Raw genomic sequence first — 21109 nt, 5'->3', positions numbered from 1 at the left:
GCTATAAAAAGACCTAAAAAGCATTCTTCACAGGCCTAGGCCTACTGTGAAGGCAGGGGGGAAGGGAAATAAGAAGCTTGTAGATTGTAAAACACAGCCTTGTGAAAAATTGTGCCTGTGTCAGGCCTTTGATATGTGAGACCAGGAACAGCCTGAGTGCTTTTTGCCCCTGCTAAAATGACATAAGCTTAGCAGTGTATTGGTCCCTGTTTTGCCAGCAAAATAATGGAATAAATCCTTTCTTCACACTTCACCTGTGGATCTGGCTGGACAGCAGCCAGGCAGAGAGGGGCCTGGGGATACTGACAGCAGACTGAACACGAGTCAGCAATGTGTCCACACAGCCAAGAAGGCCAATGGCATCCTGGCCTGTATCAGGAACAGTGTGGCCAGCAAGACTAGAGAAGTGATTCTTCCCCCGTATTCTACATTGGTGAGGCCACACCTTGAGTACTGTGTCCAGTTTTGGGTTCCCCAATTTATGAAGGATGTTGAGACCCTGGAGGGTGTCCAGAGAAGGGCATCAAGACTGGTGAAGGGACTAGAACACAAGTCCTATGAGGAGTGGCTGAGGGAGCTGGGGTTGTTCAGCCTAGAGAAGAAGACGTTCAGGGGAGACCATATCACTCTCTACAACTACCTGAAAGAAGGTTGCAGCCAGGTGGGGGTTGGCAGTTTCTCCCAGGCAACCAGAGACAATACAAGAAGACAGAGTCTTAAGCTGTGCCAGGGGAAGCTTAGGTTGGACATTAGAAAAAAGTTCTTCACAGAAAGAGTGACTGGGCCCTGGAATGGGCTGCTATCTTAGGTTGCAAATGCAAGATGTGGCTGGGGAGTGTGTATTCTATTGCCATCTGTTAGATGTTGCAGTAGTATTAATCAAGTTATAATAAGCAGCTCAGATAGTCTGGTACCCTGGGGGCAGAAAGAATCGAGTCTACCCGAAGAGATGGGGTCGGTCACATGGGATAACTGTCTCAAAGCAACTAAAACCAACATGTCCTCTCATCCAACCCAGCAAGGAGCCAGCCTTTCCCTATAAATGGATGATGAAGAAGAAAACAGACACCAATTTTCCACCCCTCAAGAGTCTCACAACCACTTTACCCCCTGATAAATCACAGTTGTCATGTTCCAAAAACTTTAATGGAAGCACTAAGGGGTTACCATACAAAAGTTAAAAAATGCGCAACTGTTTGTGAGATATGCCCTGGAACTCATAGTACAATATTCATTGTGGATATTTGGGATTGTTAAGACCAAAATCAATAACCCTACAGTCAGTAAAGTGTTGCATTTCTGACTCAGGCAATTACTATTATGCATCAAGGAAGCTTTAGTGTATGTGTTGCTATGTATCTTTTCAGTACTCTTGGTGATTACTGTTGCATTGTTTTGAGAAGGATGGGTAAGATCCAGGGGATATCCACTGAGATACTCATAACAAAATTAATTTGTCATAGGCAAATTTCAGTTGTGGGGTTCTTCAGCTAAAGTTCTGCCACTTGTCATCATTTTAAAAGATAAAAGTCATCTATTCTGGGTGTTAGATTTTTCTTTCAGGGATAAATGGGTTGCACTATCATTCTTGTGAAAATTCTTCTTACACTAGATGTCAATAAAGGCTTACTTAGGGGGGAAAAAGGGGTTGGGGTGAGGGTACACGCCCCTCTTTGAGGCTTAAGTAAACCATATAACAGTACAATGATCCTATGATAATTCAGCTGCCTAAAACCAAGATAAATGCATTACAATGAACATTTGAAACCACAGACACCAGTCGATGTCCCTTCATCAGACATCATGAAGCCATGTAACCAAAACAACTGATAACTACCTCATAGAAATCTGGGACTCTTAAAGTAACAGTTCATATAAAGACTCTATTTATTTACGAATTGCTTTATCTGTTAAGTTTGTTTTTTCTCACAGTTCTAAAGCTGAATATTTCAAAGTTATAAATTCAGCTTAGAGTTAAGATTTAACTTGCAACTTTGTTTACAAATTAATTTTCCTGTTTACAAACTGTTTTTCTGTTTACAGATTGTTTTTTCTAGTAGTTAGACTTTTCTTTAACAGTTTTAAGACTTGAGTGGTTTATTGTTTTTAGAGCTAAGTTGTAACTTGTAACCTAAACACTAAGAAATTCTTGCCTACAGACTCTAAACCAATATACTGCACCTTTACTGTATATAAGTCATACAAATTAAAACCATGCTGTTTTTCTGTCACCCTGTTTGATTGGGATTCCTGCAAATAGGTTACAGAGAACAGATCACAATTTTTAGTAAAAACAAAACGGTGAGATGTTGCAGTTGTATTAATCAAGTTATAATAAGCAGCTCAGCTCAGCTCCATGGAGCAGCCTCTGGGCTGACTGACAGAAGCTCACAACCAATGGGAGCTTTCCTAGGATGCAGACATTGTATTGGTTCAGAGTCTAGGGGCACAGGAATAGACCAATGAGATGTCCTGACCTGGGAGTTTTGAATAGGCTATAAAAGGTGCTAGACACAATAAACGATGCTGTTTTCTGATGACCAAAAGGGAGTTCTGTCCTGTGTTATGTCTCAGACATATGAACATCACGGATTCAGCTGTAATAGTTAGAGGTGGGACAGTTATCTTCTATTAATTGGGCCACCTGTTAAAACCAGGTGGGGCAGTTTTCTCTATCTCTTCCACAACCCATCCTCCCTCTGGGGAGATAGCTTCTGTTAATAGGCCATTGAGTCTCACTGCATGACTGATAAAAGTACATTATCAGCGAAGGGGTGTCAGGGACAGATAAAGGTGATACAGAGACTATCATCAGAAGGCATGAAAAGGCACTTTACTATTAGAAATTCACAGTTCTTATAGAAACAATGGTGGACCTAAGACCTGATTGGCCTTTAGAAATCTTCTCTCACCTATTGGTCAAGAAGGGACAATTCCTTCTTGTAAACATCTTTGACAGAGATTGCTTGCCAGGTGCAGAGACTGAGATAATAATTCTTTTAATTCTTTCTCTGAGCTTTCTCACAGCTTCTCAGGAAAATCCTGGGAGAACTATGTCTCTCTCTTGTTCAGAGGATATGTGATTACCACAGTACATCATCTCATTGTGAGATTCTCAGCCCAGGGGGAGGATCCAACCATTCCTACCTGGATATAATCTGAGATTTGGAACACCACAAGCAGCCTTTTCCCACTGGATTCCCAGAGGAACAGCTGTCTTCTCCACTGGATTCCCAGAGGAAAGACCAGGCCCATCTACACTACCACTGGACCTTCAGAGGAAAACTACACCCTTCTACAGGACCACTGCTTCAACAGAACCACATTTGTCACTCCAGGAATACTGCAGCCACCATTCAATCAGACTGCTATCAACACCCGGACCAAATGGGTGTCAGGTCATATTCTGACTCTATCAGTGTTGTTTTGTATTACTGCATTTTTATTTTCTTCCCTAATAAAGAACTGTTATTCCTACTCCTGTATCTTTGCCTGAGAGCCCCTTAATTTCAAAATTGTAATAATTCAGAGAGAAAGGGTTTACATTTTCCATTTCAAGAGAGGCTGCTGCCTTCCTTAGCAGACACCTGTCTTTTCAAAGTAAGACAGCTGCCCAGGGAGGTGGTGGAGTCACTGTTCCTGGAGGTGTTTCAGCAAAGACTGGATGTGGCACTAAGTGCCATGGTCTAGTTGACAAGGTGGTGTTAGGTCATAGGTTGAACTTGATGATCTCAAAGGTCTTTTCCAACCTAGTTGATTCTGTGGTCATGGCCATCTTGATGTTACATCCACATATTCAATTCACACAGAGATATTGCTGTTAAGTAAGACACTCAAGCTTTTTTAGGCATTGTGAGTTTCTGGAGATAGCATATTCTAAAGTACAGTCTCATTGTGAGTCTTTGTCCTGGTTTGAAAAGGAAGTGAGTTTTTTGGGAGTTTGGCGGTCAAACCAATAGGTGCTCAGATTTGAATATTGGCACCTGGTGTGGCCACTGAGGACATGGATACGCCTCTGAGAACACAGGGGGTTAAAAGTAGAGAACTCCCAGGAAAACTTTCTCTTGGTTCTGGTGAGTGAAAGAGGTCAGACCTCCCCTGCCCAGCTGTGGGCTGGGCGGGGGAGGGGAAGCCATACAGCCAGGTGAGGTAGGCCGGGGCCTTGGACAGAGAAGGGAGGCCAAGGCCCCTGCCGGATGGAAGGGTGGAGGAGCACTGAGAGGCATTGGGCAGCCCCCCCGGGAGAGAGAGAGAGAGCCTGTGCCTGTGCTTGTGCCACCTTGAAATCTGATATCATGTGCTGACAGCACGGCCGAGAAGGAGAAGGGGGGGATGCGGCAAGGAGGTGCCCAGCAGTCCTGGGAGAGTTCTGGGCAGGCAGAGCCCGAGATTTTAACACTTTTCTTGGATGATGGAAACCTTAAAATGCTGATCCACCTGGAGCTGAATGAGAAGAGAGAGATGAAATAGGAGGAAATGGGCCAGTGTGATGCAAGTTTGTGCAAGGGAAAGATGTCCGAAGAAGTTGAGAAGAATCCTAGGTGGGAGGAGATGATGGAGTGGCCTTTGGCTGGACTTTTCTTGTATAGCCATAGACAGAACCAGTTTTTTTCCTGTGACACAGAGACTGCATTTAGGGGGAGGCAATGGCTTGGAGCCAAGAGAGTGCAGTGATGTTATGTGAAGGAGTGGCATGAATAGAGACGATGGGTGAGGAGGGTGGTGGTGCCCTCAATCTTCAGAGAAGAAGATCTCTGTTCTTGAGACCCCTCGGCCCCAGGGGGTGAATTTGGGGGGGACAGGTGTCCCGAAAGTGAGAGCCTGTGCTTTTTTTTGGAACTGGGCAAAGCATCCTTAAAAGGGGAACCCTAGAAGCAGCCCTGGTCCATGCGCAGTGGTGAGAGCACTGGACATGGAGCAAAGAGGTCATGATGGCAAATGTTCTCCGGGTGGTGCCACGTGTGACATGGAAACACAAGAGGTTTCAACTGTGTTTCCTGGGGAAGCCTATGGTACAAAAGGGACTCCTCTCTCCTAGATGAACTGAGAATTTATTATCTGCAGGGTGGTGATGGACTGAGAGTTGGTGATCTGAGGGGTGGTAACTGAATTGAGAATCCAAGGTTTTGTCTTACTGTGATGTATTGGAAATTTGGTGGGGGGAGGAGGAATGTTTTTGGAAGGTTTTCATTCTGAGTTCTGTGTGTGTTTCTTTTTACATATAGTTGTAGGTTAATAAAGTTTTTTTTTTTTTCTTTATTCCTAAGTTGGAGCCCGCTTTGCTCTATTCCTGGTCACATCTCACAGCAGACACTAGGGAAAATATATTTTCATGGGGGCATTGGCATTGTGCCAGCATCTAACCATGACAGTCTTCTTTATCAAGTGATCCAGAAGAAGAATTATTTCAAATGAGGCCCTGAGCAACAAAAAGCATTTGAACAATTTTAACAGGAGATAGTTCATGCAGTAGCCCTCAGGCCAGTCCAAACAGGGAGAGATGAAAAAAACCCTGTGCTCTACACTGCAGCTGGGGAGAATTACCCCACTTAGGGCCTCTGGTACTTGAGGTCAACCCCCAGGCTTTTGGACTAAGGGATGCGGAGGATCCAAAGCCTGGTATACAGTCCAACTGAAAAAGAGATACTGGCATCTTATGAAGGGTTTTGAGCTGCTTCAGAAGTGATTGGTACTGAAGCACAGTTCCTCTTGGTATGCCAACTGCCAGTGCTGGGCTGGATGATCAAAGGAAGGGTCTCCTCTATACTCCATGTAGCATAAGTTGCATGATGTATGTGGGTCACACTGATCAAAGCTCAAACAGGAAACCCCAGTCATCCAGGAATCTTGGAAATGATCATGGACAGTCCAGAAAGCAAAGATTTTGGAATGTTATCAGAGAAATACATAATGTGCTGTATTGGGTCTGACTGAGATAGAGCTCATTTTTCCTTAGCAGCCTTCACAGTGTTGTGCTTTGCATTGGTAGCTGAAAGGGTATTGATAACACACCAGTGTTTTGGCTACTACTAAACAGCACTGTCCCTCTAACACTCCTTTCCCCCATCAAGGGGCTGGGAGGGGACTGATGCCTTAAGTTCTAGCTTTTATATTTTTCAGATTCTGTGCTGTTTTAATGTGTAGTTCTGAGTTTCATATTAAGTGTTGGTAAGCTCTCGTCACAGAGTAGGTAGACAAAATAATTCCTTTTCGAGCCTGGGACCAAGGACAACTGTGACAGTGGGGGTTTGGAGATGATATGTTTGGTCTCTGTCTGGAGTTGTTTGCCACCTGTCTTCCCACTTTTTCTCCGTGGCAGTTATGATAATTCCAGATTTTTCCCTGTCTATCCTCAAAAATCCTGCCCCTGCAGCTTGTCTGTCATAATTTGTTACACCCATTTATCCAGAAAATTCGCTGTCAGTTATGATATTTCCTTTCTGCCACTGGTATGTAACTTGCCTGCTCCACGTTATGTTTACATTTGTCCCCCCAGACCCCTCCTATCTAGCCATTGATTCATTAGACGATCTTCTCCCAGGAATCCACCCCCCTTCATAAAAGCTGCTGTTTTTCTCTGTTTCCCGCTCTTTGCCACTGCCCCCTCTTCGAGCCACACAGCTTCCGCGCCCCGCCTGCACCCGCACGGCGCAACGGTTTGCAGCCTCGGCACCGCTCTCCACCGCGAGAAAGAACACCCACGCGGTGTGGCATCAGCTACCCCACTTCGGCGCCGCTCCTGCCATGGGAAAGAATGCCTGTGCAGTGCTGCCGCTGCCTGTGCAGCTCTGCCACTGCCCGCGTGGCACTGCCACTGCCCGCATGGTGCCGCGTCACCTGCCTCACTTCGGTGCTGCTCCTGTGTGGGAAAGAAATAAAGCAGCTTGGAGAAGCAAGCAAAGAGTCCTTCCTTTTCCATTACTCTGATCTTTTGACATGGGTCCGCGTTTATTGGCCGCTCCCTGGTGGTCCGGGACCCCAGCCAGTGGCCGAACCGCGATCCTGCCTGTCGGTGGCTTAGGCGGAGTGCGGCCATTCCTGGCGTGCATGCTGATTGTCCTTCCCACAATCAGGATGCAACGTCAGAAAACCAATACAAATTTCCAGCCCAAGAGCATAAACAACAGTGAATTGAAGAGAGAAAAACAAAGAGGATGGAACTTCATAACCTGAAGCTATAATTGGACAATTAACTGAAATACGCTAATGGACCAAAACCTATAAAAGTGTGAGACCTCGTGACTGGTTGTCCATTTTGTGACCATTTTGGGTTCATCTTGGGTGTAGCCCTGGCCGGGCTCTTGTACTGTCCAAAGTGTATCCATTGAGGGCCTTTTATTAAATACCTACTTTATTCTTTAGCTCTGTCTAGCCTCTGTTCTAGGTCAGCCTTTTCAAGGCATCAGGACAAGATCCTGGGAGAGGAAACAACCAGGCTAGCTGACCCAAATTAACCAAAGAGATGTTCCATACCATATGATGTCAGCTCAGATATAAAAGCTAAGGGAGAGAGGAGGAACAGGGGGCATTTGTTATTCAACAATGTTTGCCTTCCAGAGCAACCACTATGCATGCTGAAGCCCTGCTTCCCAGGAAGTGTCTGAACATCGCTTGCTGATAGGAAGTAGAGATTAATTTTTCCCTTTGCTTATGCATGCACAAACTTTTGCTTGTTTTTTTCTTTGCTTTAGTAAACTGCCTTATTTCAACTTACGAGTTGTTTTCCATCTTATTCTCTCTGCCCTGGCCCACTGGGAAAGGGAAGGATAGAATGGCTTAATGGGCACCTGGCACCCAGCCAAAGTCAAACCAATACGTGCTGAAGAAACCCCATTGTATAAGAAATTACCAGAAAGTAGGAAACAATATTCCTAGTTTACTGATGAGCTCTGCCATATTGTGGGAAAAGATGGAAAGTAAACAGCAGCTGTACAGAGTCCCCTATGACAAGTTGTGAAAACTGCTGGAGGTGAAGGTGTGTTGACTCAGTTTGCAGAGCTGAAAGCTCTCCAGCTGGCTTTAGACGTTGCTGAATGAGAAAAATGGCCAATACTTTCTCTCTACACTGACTCATGGATGGTAGCAAATGCCCCATCCCCATGGGGTGGCTGCAGCAATGAAAGCAGAATAACTGGCAGCATAGGGGTAATCCCATATGGGCTGCTGCATTGTGGAACGATATTGCTGCCCAGGTGACGGTCACTGTGGTGGTGCATCTCCCCCCCCCCCCTCAGCCCACACTATGATCTGAGAAATGCTCCTTAAGCCTTGACCTTGATGAACAGCATCTGGACTAAGCTCCTCTTGAGCTTATCAACACTGTCTGCTCCCAGGAACTTTGGCTAACAAGCTCATGTTTTTTAAGGAACAGCCTTGGAAACTTATTTTTCTTGCCTGAATAACAATCCAAGTGGAATAATATTTTTGTTATAGAACTTTCAAAGGAAGTTACCAACCTAAAATGTGACCAGGATGGGAAATTACTATGACTAAAGCCCACTCCTGCAACTCTATAAACAGCGGTCCAAAGTGAGATCCTTTGAGCTCTCCTGGACTGCAGCGGGCTGTGACCAGCAACCTCCTTCTGAGTGGGGCCTCTCAGAGCCACCGAACACTCAAGTTTGTCACACTGGGAGAATCGCTGAACAATGCCGATGGATCCTGGGCTGATACCCCCCACTCCTCAAGGCTCAACCTTTCTCCTGCTGAAGAGATGCAAGTGCATCTGAAGTGAGTATTTCACTGAACTTAAGGGGAATTTTTCACAAGTACTTTGTACAAACACTAGGTTTGTGTGCATGCAAGTGTGCATATGCTATAGCAAATGTGCTAGGAATGCTGCTCTACTAGATTCTTAAGTACTTTAGATTTGTAAGTTAGGCCTGTAAGTAAGCTACTTTGTGGTATAATAAATTCTATATGAATCCTTTACTAAATTGTTTAACTTATCAATTAAGTTTTATGTTAAGTGCTGTTGGGCCTTTAGGCATAAACTGTTGATCAAATCCTGGCTCAGTTTAGCATGGGGATCTACCCTGAAGCTTGTGACTCAACAAGAGGGTCTTCTGTATTCCTTTTTATCCTTACCCTTTCATAGCCTTTTGTCTACCCCCCTCCAAGCCTCCACATAGATAGTTTTGGATTTATTTCAATTTGAGTTGATTGATTTTGGATTTCTGTTTGGTTTTTTCTTAGTGTGCTTTAACCATCTAGTTTTTGCAGATACTGTTGCCAGTGATTCTTTAGGTGACCTTTAAACATTCACTCACGACAGTCACGTAGATGCTTATGTATCCAAGAGTCAGGCCACTGAAGAATATCAGAATGACTAACAGGTGAATCAGGCCACCAAGATGGAATTATTTCTAGCTTAGCAGGCCCATGACACCTCAGGCCATCAAGGAAGAGATGCAACATACCAAAGGACTTGTGATCTAGGGGTGGACTTTACCATGGACACTATCACACAGGGTATCCATGAATGTGAAATATGCACTGTAATCAAGCAGGCCAAGCAGTTAAAAGCCCCTGTGGTATAGAGGACAATGGCTGAAATATAAATATGGGGAGACTTGGCAGATTGACTATATCACACTCCCACAAACCTGCCAAGGCAAGCACCATGTGCTTGCAGTGGTGGAAACAAGAACCAGATAGCTGGAAACTTAACCTGTGCCCCATGACACTGCCCAGAACACTATCCTGGGCCTTGGAAAGCAAGACTTATGGCAATGTGGTACTCCAGAAAGAATTGAGTCAGACAATGGGGCTCATTTTTGAAACAACCTCATAGACCCTTTGGCCCAAGAACATGGCACTGAGTAGGTATATCACATTCCCTATCACGCACCAGCCTCTGGAAAGATGGAATGATGTAATGGACTGTTAAAGACTACACTGAGAGCAATGGGTGGTGGTACCTTCAAACATTGGGATACACATTGAGCAAAGGCCACAGGGTTAGTCAACACCAGAGGATCTTCTAATTTGGGCTGTCCCTGCCCAATCAAAACTTTTACATACTGCAGAAGGAGATAAAGTTCCTGTAGCACACAATACAAATATGCTGGGGAAAACAGTCTGGGTCATTCCTGCCTCAGGCAAAGGCAAATCCATCCATGCGATTGCTTTTGCTCAAGGACCCACGGGCACTTGGTGGGTAATGCGAGAGGATGGGGAAGTCCAGTTGATAGTAAGAGGTTTTAAAATCATAACATTCGGGGAATTAGAAAGAAGCTAGACTTAGTGGGGCCCTGGAAAAATGTTAAAAATAGACTCTGAAAATGTTAGGCTTTGTGTTAGCCAGATCATGTGAAATTGCACCTGCATAAGCAGTATATGATAAATGATATAATTGTTAGATGTGATGATTGTTTAGTAATTAAATATAATTATTGTTTAATCGTAGGAAGAATCATGAGAAACTATGTTAGAAGTTTGAGGGGGGCCACGAGGAGCCCATGCTTGGATGAAATCTATGTATACAATAGAACAACATAAGTTTAATAATTAACATGAAAATTATATAACGATAGAATATAAAAACATGTTCATCCTGAACCCATGTCGGAGTCAGATTTGGGTTTGTACCCCTGACACCCAGAGCTCTTCAATAAAAGCACCTACATATAATCATTCTCGTGATTATGTGTTTCTGAACACTAACACAGTGTGTGCCTCAAAAGGATTTAATTTTGGATGAGAAGAGACAATGAATTTAACTATATGATGTTAATAACTATATAAACACTATTATCACTTCTATGGCAGCTATATGCCCATCTGTGCCACTCTAGATTTGGTGATCCGAACACGACTCCCCTTCAGTCACCACATTAATGATGAATGAATTGTGATGAAACTAAACAAGGGCAGCCTTGATGGAATCAGAACTGGCTTCAACATGTGATAAGACCACACACTGGTTTTCCTGCCTAAAAGACTGTTATGATAGAAGGATTCCAAGGTCATGGACTAAATGAACTCAACAGACTTTTATAGGGATGGCCCATCAACTGACGAAATTAAATTATATCTGTGTGTATATCTATCAAAAGACAGGAAAGGCAATGGTGTAGTGGACAGCCAGGCATCTGGCATGATGTAAATGGTGTGGAATAAGGGGTGGATACAGTCCCCATAGCAGCTGGGATAGAGTTAATTTTTTTCTTGGCTGCTGCTACAGTGCTCTGTTTTAGATTCAGTTTGAGAATAATGTTGATAACAGACTGTAGAAGCCCAGAAGGGGCTAATGTGAGCATTCTGGCCACAAGCCAGGCAAAACTGAAATCCAGCAAGTGGAATCCTATCAATGCATATATAAAAATGGCCCAGACATTTGGATTCCAGTTGGTTCTCATCAGCAATTAATAAAGTTTCTAATAGGTATGGGAGCACAACATTCAATATTAATGCAGTGGGATGCTGAGAAGCTGGATGTATGACCCGGGTAACAGAATTAAAATCACTGGAGTAAACAAAGCAAGTGTTATCTGCCAAGCTGCTACGGTTAATTTACGGCTCCTGGGTGAGAAGCAGATGTTGGCTACTCACTTTGCAATTAAAGATCATAATGAAAACATTTTTTGATGTTCTGAACGATTGAACCTGACATCTGGACAGCAGCATATGGTCCTTTGGTTCAAATGTTAACCCAAACCAGAGACTGCAGTGCACTCCATGCAGCACCTGCAGTCCCTGATCCAAGGACTGCCAGTGCATCACAGTGCCAGATTTTTGCTGTGGCACAAGGTGGAATTTCTGAAGTTCTAGTTGATTTGGCCCCACTAACAGCTGTGGTACTCAGTACCACAAACCTAACAGCCACACTACCAGCAGAAGGGTGGTAACAGATTTGGAGAAGAGAGGTATTATCACTGACTCACATTCCCCTTCTGATTCTCCTGTCTGGCTGGTGAGAGACAGACAGTTGTGGTTTACAGTTCATTACAGGCAATTAAATACCGATACTATGCCTTTAACTGCTGCTGTGCTGACTTTTGCAGAACTGGTAACTCAAATTCAGAGAACATCCTACTTATGGATGGCAACCGTAGATGTAAAAAATGGTTTTTATGATTCCACATCGGGAACATGACAAGGCTCAAATTGCACTTAACTGGAAAGGAGTGCAATACACCTTTCAAGAAACTCCTGCAGGGGTATAGGCATTCACCTATGATTGCACATGCTGTGCTTGCTGAACTTTTACAGACAGTCTCACTCCCTCTAGACATGAAATTATGTACTACTCTAATTGCAGGAGACTACCCTGAAAAGGTGGTGGAAGTAGCAACAGCAGTGCAGAAAGCACTTCATGAAGTGTAAGCTGAGATTCTACCTGAGGAATGTTAAGGCCAAACTGGCCCTGTCAGAACAAAAATATCTTTACTGTTCAACTCAACTGCATTTAAAGAGACAGAACAGAGATAGTCTGAGTGGGAAAAATTAACTTTGTCATTAGTCCAAGCTGTCAGACAACTTGAGCCACTAAGGGGTAACCTGTTCAGACTAACCCTGCCAAGACTTGTATTGTTTTCTCTTTCCAGGAATGATGCCAGCACACCCCCACTGAAGATGAAGCTAACCATCAAAGGACTGCTTATCCTTCTTGCAGGAACAATCATTGCCGGCATGAACTAAATCTGGTTCACACATCAACAAGCTCAACCCTGAGGGTGGAGACCCTCAGTTCTTATGCTAATAAGTATGGTAACTATAGTACATTCTACATCCCACATGCTTCTCAGTTGTGGGTGCAATTTACTGTGGCAGCAATTAAAAAGGAAGAAGATAAAAGCTATTTGTCCGCTGACATTCAGAAGATAACCTGGGCAAATGCAACAAAATTTGAAAGGGAATTCCACTCTTGGTGGTAATTAGCTAATTTCCCTTGTGACTTCACCAAGAGTAAAGCCACAGTTGTTGTTTTAACAATACAACAGTGCTTTGGTATATACTATATATTCAGTCATTATGTCAGACTTAAATCACAGTGGAGCTGTATTCTATCCCCTGGAACAGAGTACAGGCCAATGGAATGGATGAGCCTGTATGATAACCCCTTGTGATTTTGTACTTGTAGACAACTTTATTGTAGATACAAGTAATCACTCTAATATTTGTGTCTGTAATTTTTTTAACATTATGGGATGCAATTTTATTTACTCAGCTCCTGTTATATCTTATTGATTGTTATGATTTAATTATATACTGATTTAAAGCATACAGCCTATCCCTATTGGAACAAATCTCACCTTGATACGGACAAAAGACTTTGATTATCATTCATAATGATGTGGAAAAAATCCAACAAGCATTGCAACAAGAAAAACAGGGAACACCATTAGTAGGACATTTTATTTGGATGGTCACCAACAGCAATGGGAATTCTTAACAAGATGTTACACCCTGTGATTGTTCTTTTAATGTTAACCTCTCTGCTTTTTATTTTGGTAATCTAATTACACCTTAAGATGTAGGGGATTAAAATGAGATTATCCCCAAAATTTAGAGACTGCTTATAGAATGCATTTGCCCCTTTCTGTCTCTCCTTCTCGCTTCTTTTCTCTTTTCAATGGATCACCAAGTCTATATTGGTGTTTGAGCCATGGAGTGGTGTAGAATCCCAGAAAATAAGGGGCTAATGTGTATGTCTCAAACACCGATAGCCAGATAGCTGTGGAGCCAAGCAAGGATTGCTAGTAATAACAGTCGAGGATTGTTGGTAATAACACACCATGAGAAAGAACAGGTTGTGGCTGAACAAGGGGTCCATGTGGAGGTAGGGCAGCACTTTTCTGGGACAAACATCCTTGTTCTAGTTTCTGGAGGTAAGCACAACACAATACACCACAAATGCAAGAATAAAGTCAAGAAGCAGGCATGGACTGTGGGAGGGGGGAAATCAAGACCACCAAAGACCCCTGAAGCCATCCAACACACTTCCATAAAGGTCCAGAACAGATTGCACATGAGAACTAACTTGCATAGAAAGCAAGAAACTTATCTCTGGGGTGGGGAAAACCTATATATAAAAAGGTACTTCCACAAAGCCCAGATGGCACACCCAGGACCCTGGACACCCCAGCTGTATTGATGCTGGGACCAGAACAGGTGATCTCTTTTTCTTTTCCTCTCCCCTTCTTCAATTAATCTCTCACTTTCTCTCTTCCCTTTGCCCTACCCCTTTATTCAAAACCCACTGTCATGTACTTATATAGTAGGTCAGGGACTAGCATACCAATTCCCATGCTAAGTGTGTAGTTTACTAATAAAATTGTGAGGTTTTGTGGACCCTCTGACTTTTGTCATTCCTTTCAACCATGACCATCTGCAAATCTTGGGTGCTCCCTTCCCCTTAAGGGTAGGACATCATACACACTGATGTTTTGGTTGTTGCTAAGCAGTGCTTACTCTAAATCAAGGACTTTTCAGTATACCGTGCTCTGCCAGTGAGCAGGTGCATAAGGAGAGGGGGAGGGGGGGGGAAGCATAGCCAGGAGTGGGAGCCTATGCTGGAATCACTTCTGGAATTTATCCCTAGCCTGGGGGGTATAATAAAAATGCTCCTGTACCTCTGCACCTAAGACCTGATACAGGGCAGAGAAGGAACAAGACAATCCCAATGACAAAAATGAAACATGCAGGGAGGTAATTTTTAGGTTACTGCAATAAATGACACAGCAGCACATCAAAACAAGCTGTATAACTAAAAGCAGCACTTTCTGAATTATTTTAATTTCAGAACTCATAGTGCTATAGGCACTTACAAAACATATAGCTGTGTAACCCATGGGCTACATTAAAATTAATATACATAGGGATGACATTTTCATTTTAGAAACTTTTTTCCACCTAGAAAGGAATTTCTTGTGTATCTACGCTAGACCTAATGTTATATTAGCATACTCATTCTAAGCCCTACAGGTAGGCTTTTATTTTTGCTTCTTCATTACTCTTACTTTCTCATTTTAGGTTTTCCCCTCTCTTTCAGGTATGCATCAGACAAAACAAAAAGGTCTCAACGCATAGCACAACTTCCCTAGGATGAAACAGTCAATATGTTCCACAAATAATGAATATGGATTTGATAAGCATGCTGAACACTGATACTGTCCACTGACTAAAATGATAGTTTTGTTTTTAAAAGCTAAGCATACAGTAGATAGCTTAGTTTTTTTCTCTTCTAATGTTCAAAGAAAGCTGTATAGAAAAGCATCTTCTGTATCCTTCAAAGTTTCAGAAAATTTTGTACCTCCAGGAGCAGCACATATTTGGCATCTCAGCTAGAAAACCAACAACCTCACTGTGGGATGCAGCTAAGCAAAATCCTTGGATCAGCTGCAGTCATAGCAACTAGAGCTACCAGCCCAAGGTCCTACAGCCTGGCAAACATCTGCAAGGAAGCAGCGTGGCCACAATACTTCAGAACAAGATCTAAGAACTATTAATTCAATTTCTCCAGAAAGAGCTCCCACTTTTCATGTGGGCAGATAACTGACAAACTAAAATACTCTGTTACACATGTCGCTTTCAGAAAGCAAGCCAAAGTCTCATAAGTTTCTAGCAAAGCTCCTCTGAAGCTGCTGCACTTTGACAGGTGCTTTTTATTCAGAAAAGTCATACTGGTGCTGTGTGGGCAAGAGCATGTTTACTTCCATTTTTTTGCTAAGAACAGAGACTGTCTGCATCAGTGTATGGGAGCAACATGTGGTCCAACACCATCATTTGTCAATTTGCCATCATATGCCAGTCAGTGCTTGGTGTATGCTAGAGATACAGGCTCAGAAGGATTTCAGACAGCTGATCAATAGTGCCAGTATCGATGGCAGGTTTGGAGGCTGAAGGGCTCAGAAAAGCTTCAGACTACTTTCTAAGAATGGCTTCCCTTCAGCATTTAATAACATACCTATTGCTTCATTTTGAACATTAGCAGAGCAGCAGGCCTGCCTGTCACATTGTTTCTAGGCAGATCTCCGACAGTTATCCTGGAGTTCAGCATGTAGACATCAAAAGGTAAGATGACACTTTACCTACACAGATGAACGGACATTAAAAAGTATGCATGCTCGTCAAGAACACAAATTTTTAAGGATTTTGAGAAAAGCCTAGCTTTACAAACCTCACTTCAGGACCCTTCTCACACTGCCATGTACTGGCCAGACTCAGAAGAAACAGTGCTCTCTTAGGATACCCTCCAGCCTAAACAGGATGAAAAAATATTTCTTATAGCGTATGCACTTCAGACTGGTCAAGGGACCTTCCATTCTCTATTTGCTTTCAGCAAGGGATCATGTTTCAAAACAGGTTTTGATAGCTTTAATAGTAGTTATAACAGCTCTCAGGTTTTGCCTGGAAAACAAATTTCTACCTCAGCCCTTTGGATGGGGAAAATATTGCCAGACTCCTTTGGCCTTCAACACTGGACAACTCATCTGTCCCCAAGACCACGTGAAACTGAACACTTTTATACTGGGAAGAGAAAAAAGTCCTGAAATGCTAAGGTTATTCTCTACTTATAAGCATGTGATGGAGGAGAGAGAGAAGGGTCAAACGGTTACTGTAACAGAATAAAGCAGTAATATGGGACAGAACTGTGTGGCAAATCAGTATGATAAACCTCAGTCACCTTCCAAACTGCAGCGATTCTTACAAGCATCCAGTCCCTACTTGCAAAATACAAACCAGGAGCTACACAAAGTAGACAAAGCCCCTGGAAGCATTGTACCAGACTTGTTCTGTCCCACTTCTGAGCCCAATGCCAGCATTTCTAGGAACACAGAAAAATCACATATATCCAGTCATAGCAACAGCCTTCAACATAGACAAGCTTGTACTATGCATTCCATTAGTTAAAAATGAACTGAAACCCTGAAACAAAGTTTCAGAATATTCTTTTAATGCAAGTGTTAAATCTCTTTGTGAAAAATTCTTAATTATTGGCTGCTGAAGAAGAAGGAAACCTATTTCCAAATCTTACTATGACAGCTGCATAATATACCATCCTACCCTGCAACAGCAGGGCTGGACCAGACCATCGCTTTGGGTTCTGATCACTCCATGACCATGCAAACGTGCATGTACAAGCCAATTCCATCCCTCTACTATTACCATGAGGTTTCTAAGAAATACTTATGTGTATTTTTTTTTCATCTGCCAACAACTTTTCCAAACTTCCTAATCTCACTACCATGCCTACCGCTCTCAACACGAATAAAGAGGGTCAGCCTTGTGATGCCGGCTGTCTCTGCTTGACAAAACACACACACACCAAGTAAGGCATGCAACGAGTCTACATCAGCTTTTATGGATGGTTTTCTTCCCCACCACAAAGGTTAGAAGCTGAAAATATAAACAGGAAAACACCACCACCCAGCTTAAAATATTTTCACAATTTTTCAACACTCCCACCATAAGAAAAGTGGTTTTCCTGCCACTGAGGGGTAATTTAAATTTGTAAACTGTCTTTCTGTTCACAAGACAATTATTTTGTTCTCAACTTTTTTGCAAACACTAGCTGCAACAAGAAACTAAGGACTGGTACATGAACACTAAATTATGTAGTTTGATATACTGGAAATCTCAGTAGTATCTTCAGTGCTAACGTGAACCAGTCAATAACCTATCCTCACCTGCGGTCAAAAGGATCTGTACACGTACTTTATTAAAGTTATTTCCACTTCTCCAAATATTTCATATCATTGTCTCACGCAATCGGATGCCAAGATGGAATTTGCTTACTCCAGATGCCACAGGGAATCAGCATCTTGAATCAGCTCATATCCAGCTTTCACTTTAATGCCAAGGTGAACTGTATTTCAACAAGTCCCAGGTTGCACATAATAATGCACCTTCAAGTGAAGAGTGAGGCAGACTGAATTTAGTGGAGAGGAACACACAAAGGAACCTTTTCCGGTTAGGAAACAAATACATAACCACATTCAAGTGTTCTGCAGAATGCAGCTGGGGCACAACACACACAAGCAAGCCTGTAGCATCAAAGCAAAGCAACTACACACTCATAAGAAATCATCACCAAGACTACTTGGTGATGATCTAGCATCTCCCATGACTACCAGCCAGCTGGCCTTCCTTCATAAGCATCACTTCAGAAGATACCAAGAGCCCAGGACCACTACCTGCCCAGTTGTGCAGCTAGAAAGTCCCACAAGCCTGTATACTTCCTTCTCTGCAAAGATTCCTCAGGGTCCCATGTAGTAGTGTAACCTTTATGTGAACTTCCTCAGAGCTCATTAACTGGGTATAATTGTGGCCATGAAGTGGAAAAATAAAACAAAATGAAAAACATATGCCCTGGCGTGGGGGAAAAAATCCAACACCTTACAAATTGCTTTTTTATGTAAAGAATTTTACATGAGCAAAACTGTAATTTGACACAGATGTTTCTTTGCAGAACACCTGGATTTTTCACACGAGTATCTAATAGCATTTTTCCTCTAGAGCAATGGCTATAAAATCAGCCACAGAGAGTGTCCCACAGCTTCATACAACTCACGCCAGATAGGCGTATTTAACGCCCATCCCGTGCGGATATCTCGGTCCTAGGGAGAACCTCTCAGACCGGACTGCGCATAAGCATCGCTCAATTGTACCCCAGACCTCACCTATATTGTAAAAATCAACTAAAACCCCACCAATTCTTTACGCCTCCAGCTGCTCTGGCTGCCCGTCCTTACTTGGACGGGCTCCTCAATCTTTCCGCCGCTCCCCACTCCCCCGGAGCACTCCCCTCCCCTGCACTGGAGCCCACTGGCCGAGGCGGCGCGAAACACTCACCTCATGCACTAGCCAGGCCAGGGCGTTTCGAGACGTTACTGCGTTTGCAGAAGCGACGTTTCAACCGACGCAGGGGCAGAGCCCCTTTTGCCCACCCCCTTCCCTTCTACCCCCCTTCGCGGGCGGCTTCTGCCCTTGCCACCGACAACACCCAGGGAGATGACGGCCATTACACGACAATCGCGGCGCACAGGCACAGGGAGCACACACCCCCATGGCAAGGGAGCAGCTCCCGGAAACAGCGCGGCCTCTCTCACCAGCGGCTGCATCTCGGCCCGAACGGCTGGCACCTGGAAGCGGTCTATCTCCTCCATCATGATGGTAGAGACAAGGCGGAAAGAAAGAAGACCGAACACAGGGAGACTCCTCAAACGTCGAAAGATTACGACAACGCCGCCGCCTACCGCGGGTTCTGCCTTATCATCGTCGCCGCCGAAGTGACTCAGCCGCGCCGCTTCCGGGCCCGGCCCCCACCGCCCCGCCCTATATTTGCATATTCATGAAAGGCGGGAGTTCTGGCAATAATTCCGGGGTCCAGATGCTCGGTTCTCTGCAGCCCTCGCCTCACTGCCGCAGGGACGTACACTTTCCTCTCTCGGGAGGCGCGGGGACACTTCAGGGAGAGGTGGAGAGAAAAAGAATAGCCAACGCCGACAGCGTTCTGCGCCCGGATTAGTTGCCATGGTTGCTACTATCGACTTCCGTTGGCCGGAAGGGTGTGGGGCTGGTGTGAGGAGCAGCTGGTGACGGGGAGCCGCTGCGGTAGCTGTCATGTCAGTCAAGGTGGGCGACAGGCACCGGTAGTTAGAGGGTTTGACATCAGCGGGCATCGTAGCAGGGCTGTGTCGCCCTCTCGTGTGACAGCGCCGGGGTTGAGCTCACCACCTGTGCTTCGTTTTTCGGGGGAATAGTGATTCATACCAGGGAGCATCACTATGAGGCCCTGCTGTCTCTGCTGCCCTCAGCTCCTGCTCTGAGCGCGTGCCTCAGTGTCACTGGTGTGACACCAGGCCCACAATGAGATCACCATTCCCACTGTCACCACATGTTACATTGGCATGCACAGCCCAGCTCCTTTCCCTCTGGAGTGCCACATAGAGCTGTAATCCCCCAGGGCTGGGTGGGACATGGGGGCTTGGTACAGTCCCTCTTTGGCACTGCTTGCTGTGTTGATACTTCATGTTGCATCACTCTGTTCCTGCACTGAGGTATGTCATCACTCTGCCACTGATACCCTGCATGTTCCATGGCACTTCTATGTGTTGCCACCCTACTCAGGCAAACCAACATGTCCCAAAGCTGCAGCACCCCACACTGTTGCAGTACTGTTGCATCCCTATGAAACTACAAGAGTCTCTGGTCATCACTATATTATGCATTTTTGTCACTGTTACAGTGTATGACACTTCCAGTACAAGTTTTAATGCACTTGAGATATCCTTAGTCTGTCAGAAAACCTTTAAGGCTGCTAAATAAATAGGTTGAAATCCTGTTGTAGTTGAGCCGGTCATAGTTGAGACAGAGACAATACAAAACAACACACTCCATTTTCAGAAGGCTTCAAACCCCATTTTATTATAGCATGCATGCTTTTTATACATTCTTACAAGACTCATAAGTTTACACTTTACTCATTGGTCATGAAAGACCAAAAAAGTGCTTATTGGAATAGACAGTTGCAGTTTTCTCTTATTTATCCTTCTCTCTTGCTTGGTTTCTATGTCAACAACCTAGGTAGGAAATTCTTTCAGGGGTAAACATGGATCCTCTTATCAAACTTCTCTCTGGCTCACAGAAGTCGCTGTAAAACCTCTTCCACCATTCCCCCTTTTTTTTTGTATTTGAACCACAAACACAACTGCTAAGGACTTTTGCAGGGCTCTTGCAAAAATCTAAGCAGACAAGGGTGACCCAAAATGTGGGGACCCTGAGAGGCATTCCCTGGGTTAGGGAGACATGAGAAGCTTCCCTCAAAGCTGTTAAGACCCCATTGGCTGCTTCCCTTGTTCCTATGTCCCTCAGCCACTCCCTCCCAATTCCCCCATTGGCCCTTATCGTTGTACTGACCCGATACCACTGCTTAGCCCCTACCTCCGGACTCTCCCCATGAGTGTACCCTTGGACCCTGAACATCTCACCGCGTGGCTGAATTTAACATCTGCGGATATTATGCAAAGGCCCTTTTTGCTTCCTTACCCTGGACTTTATTAGCAGCTATTCCGGCTGCTACAACAAAACAATGACAACCACCAGCAAAATTAAGAGTCCACCTTCCAACAATACCCCAAGCCATTCAGCAATATCCCAACAT

The 21109-nt window shown here is 44.1% G+C and overlaps 1 protein-coding gene across 4 annotated transcripts in view; it reads right to left on the bottom strand.

Annotated features, from left to right (window-relative positions):
- LOC129132430 (protein FAM219A-like) overlaps positions 1–19115 on the bottom strand; it is a 260614-nt gene extending 241499 nt beyond the window's left edge. For all 4 annotated transcript variants that reach the window (XM_054651499.1, XM_054651500.1, XM_054651501.1 and 1 more), the window contains exon 1: positions 19056–19115. In XM_054651499.1, the coding sequence (XP_054507474.1) occupies positions 19056–19115 (60 nt within the window). The remainder of the gene's footprint in view (positions 1–19055) is intronic.
- Between the last annotated feature and the right edge of the window lie 1994 nt (positions 19116–21109).

Source organism: Agelaius phoeniceus, chromosome W, assembly GCF_051311805.1.
Source record: "Agelaius phoeniceus isolate bAgePho1 chromosome W, bAgePho1.hap1, whole genome shotgun sequence".
Lineage (NCBI taxonomy): Eukaryota > Metazoa > Chordata > Aves > Passeriformes > Icteridae > Agelaius > Agelaius phoeniceus.
Note: the sequence above shows the minus strand (reverse complement) of the source record. Positions and strands in the feature narration are given on the sequence as shown.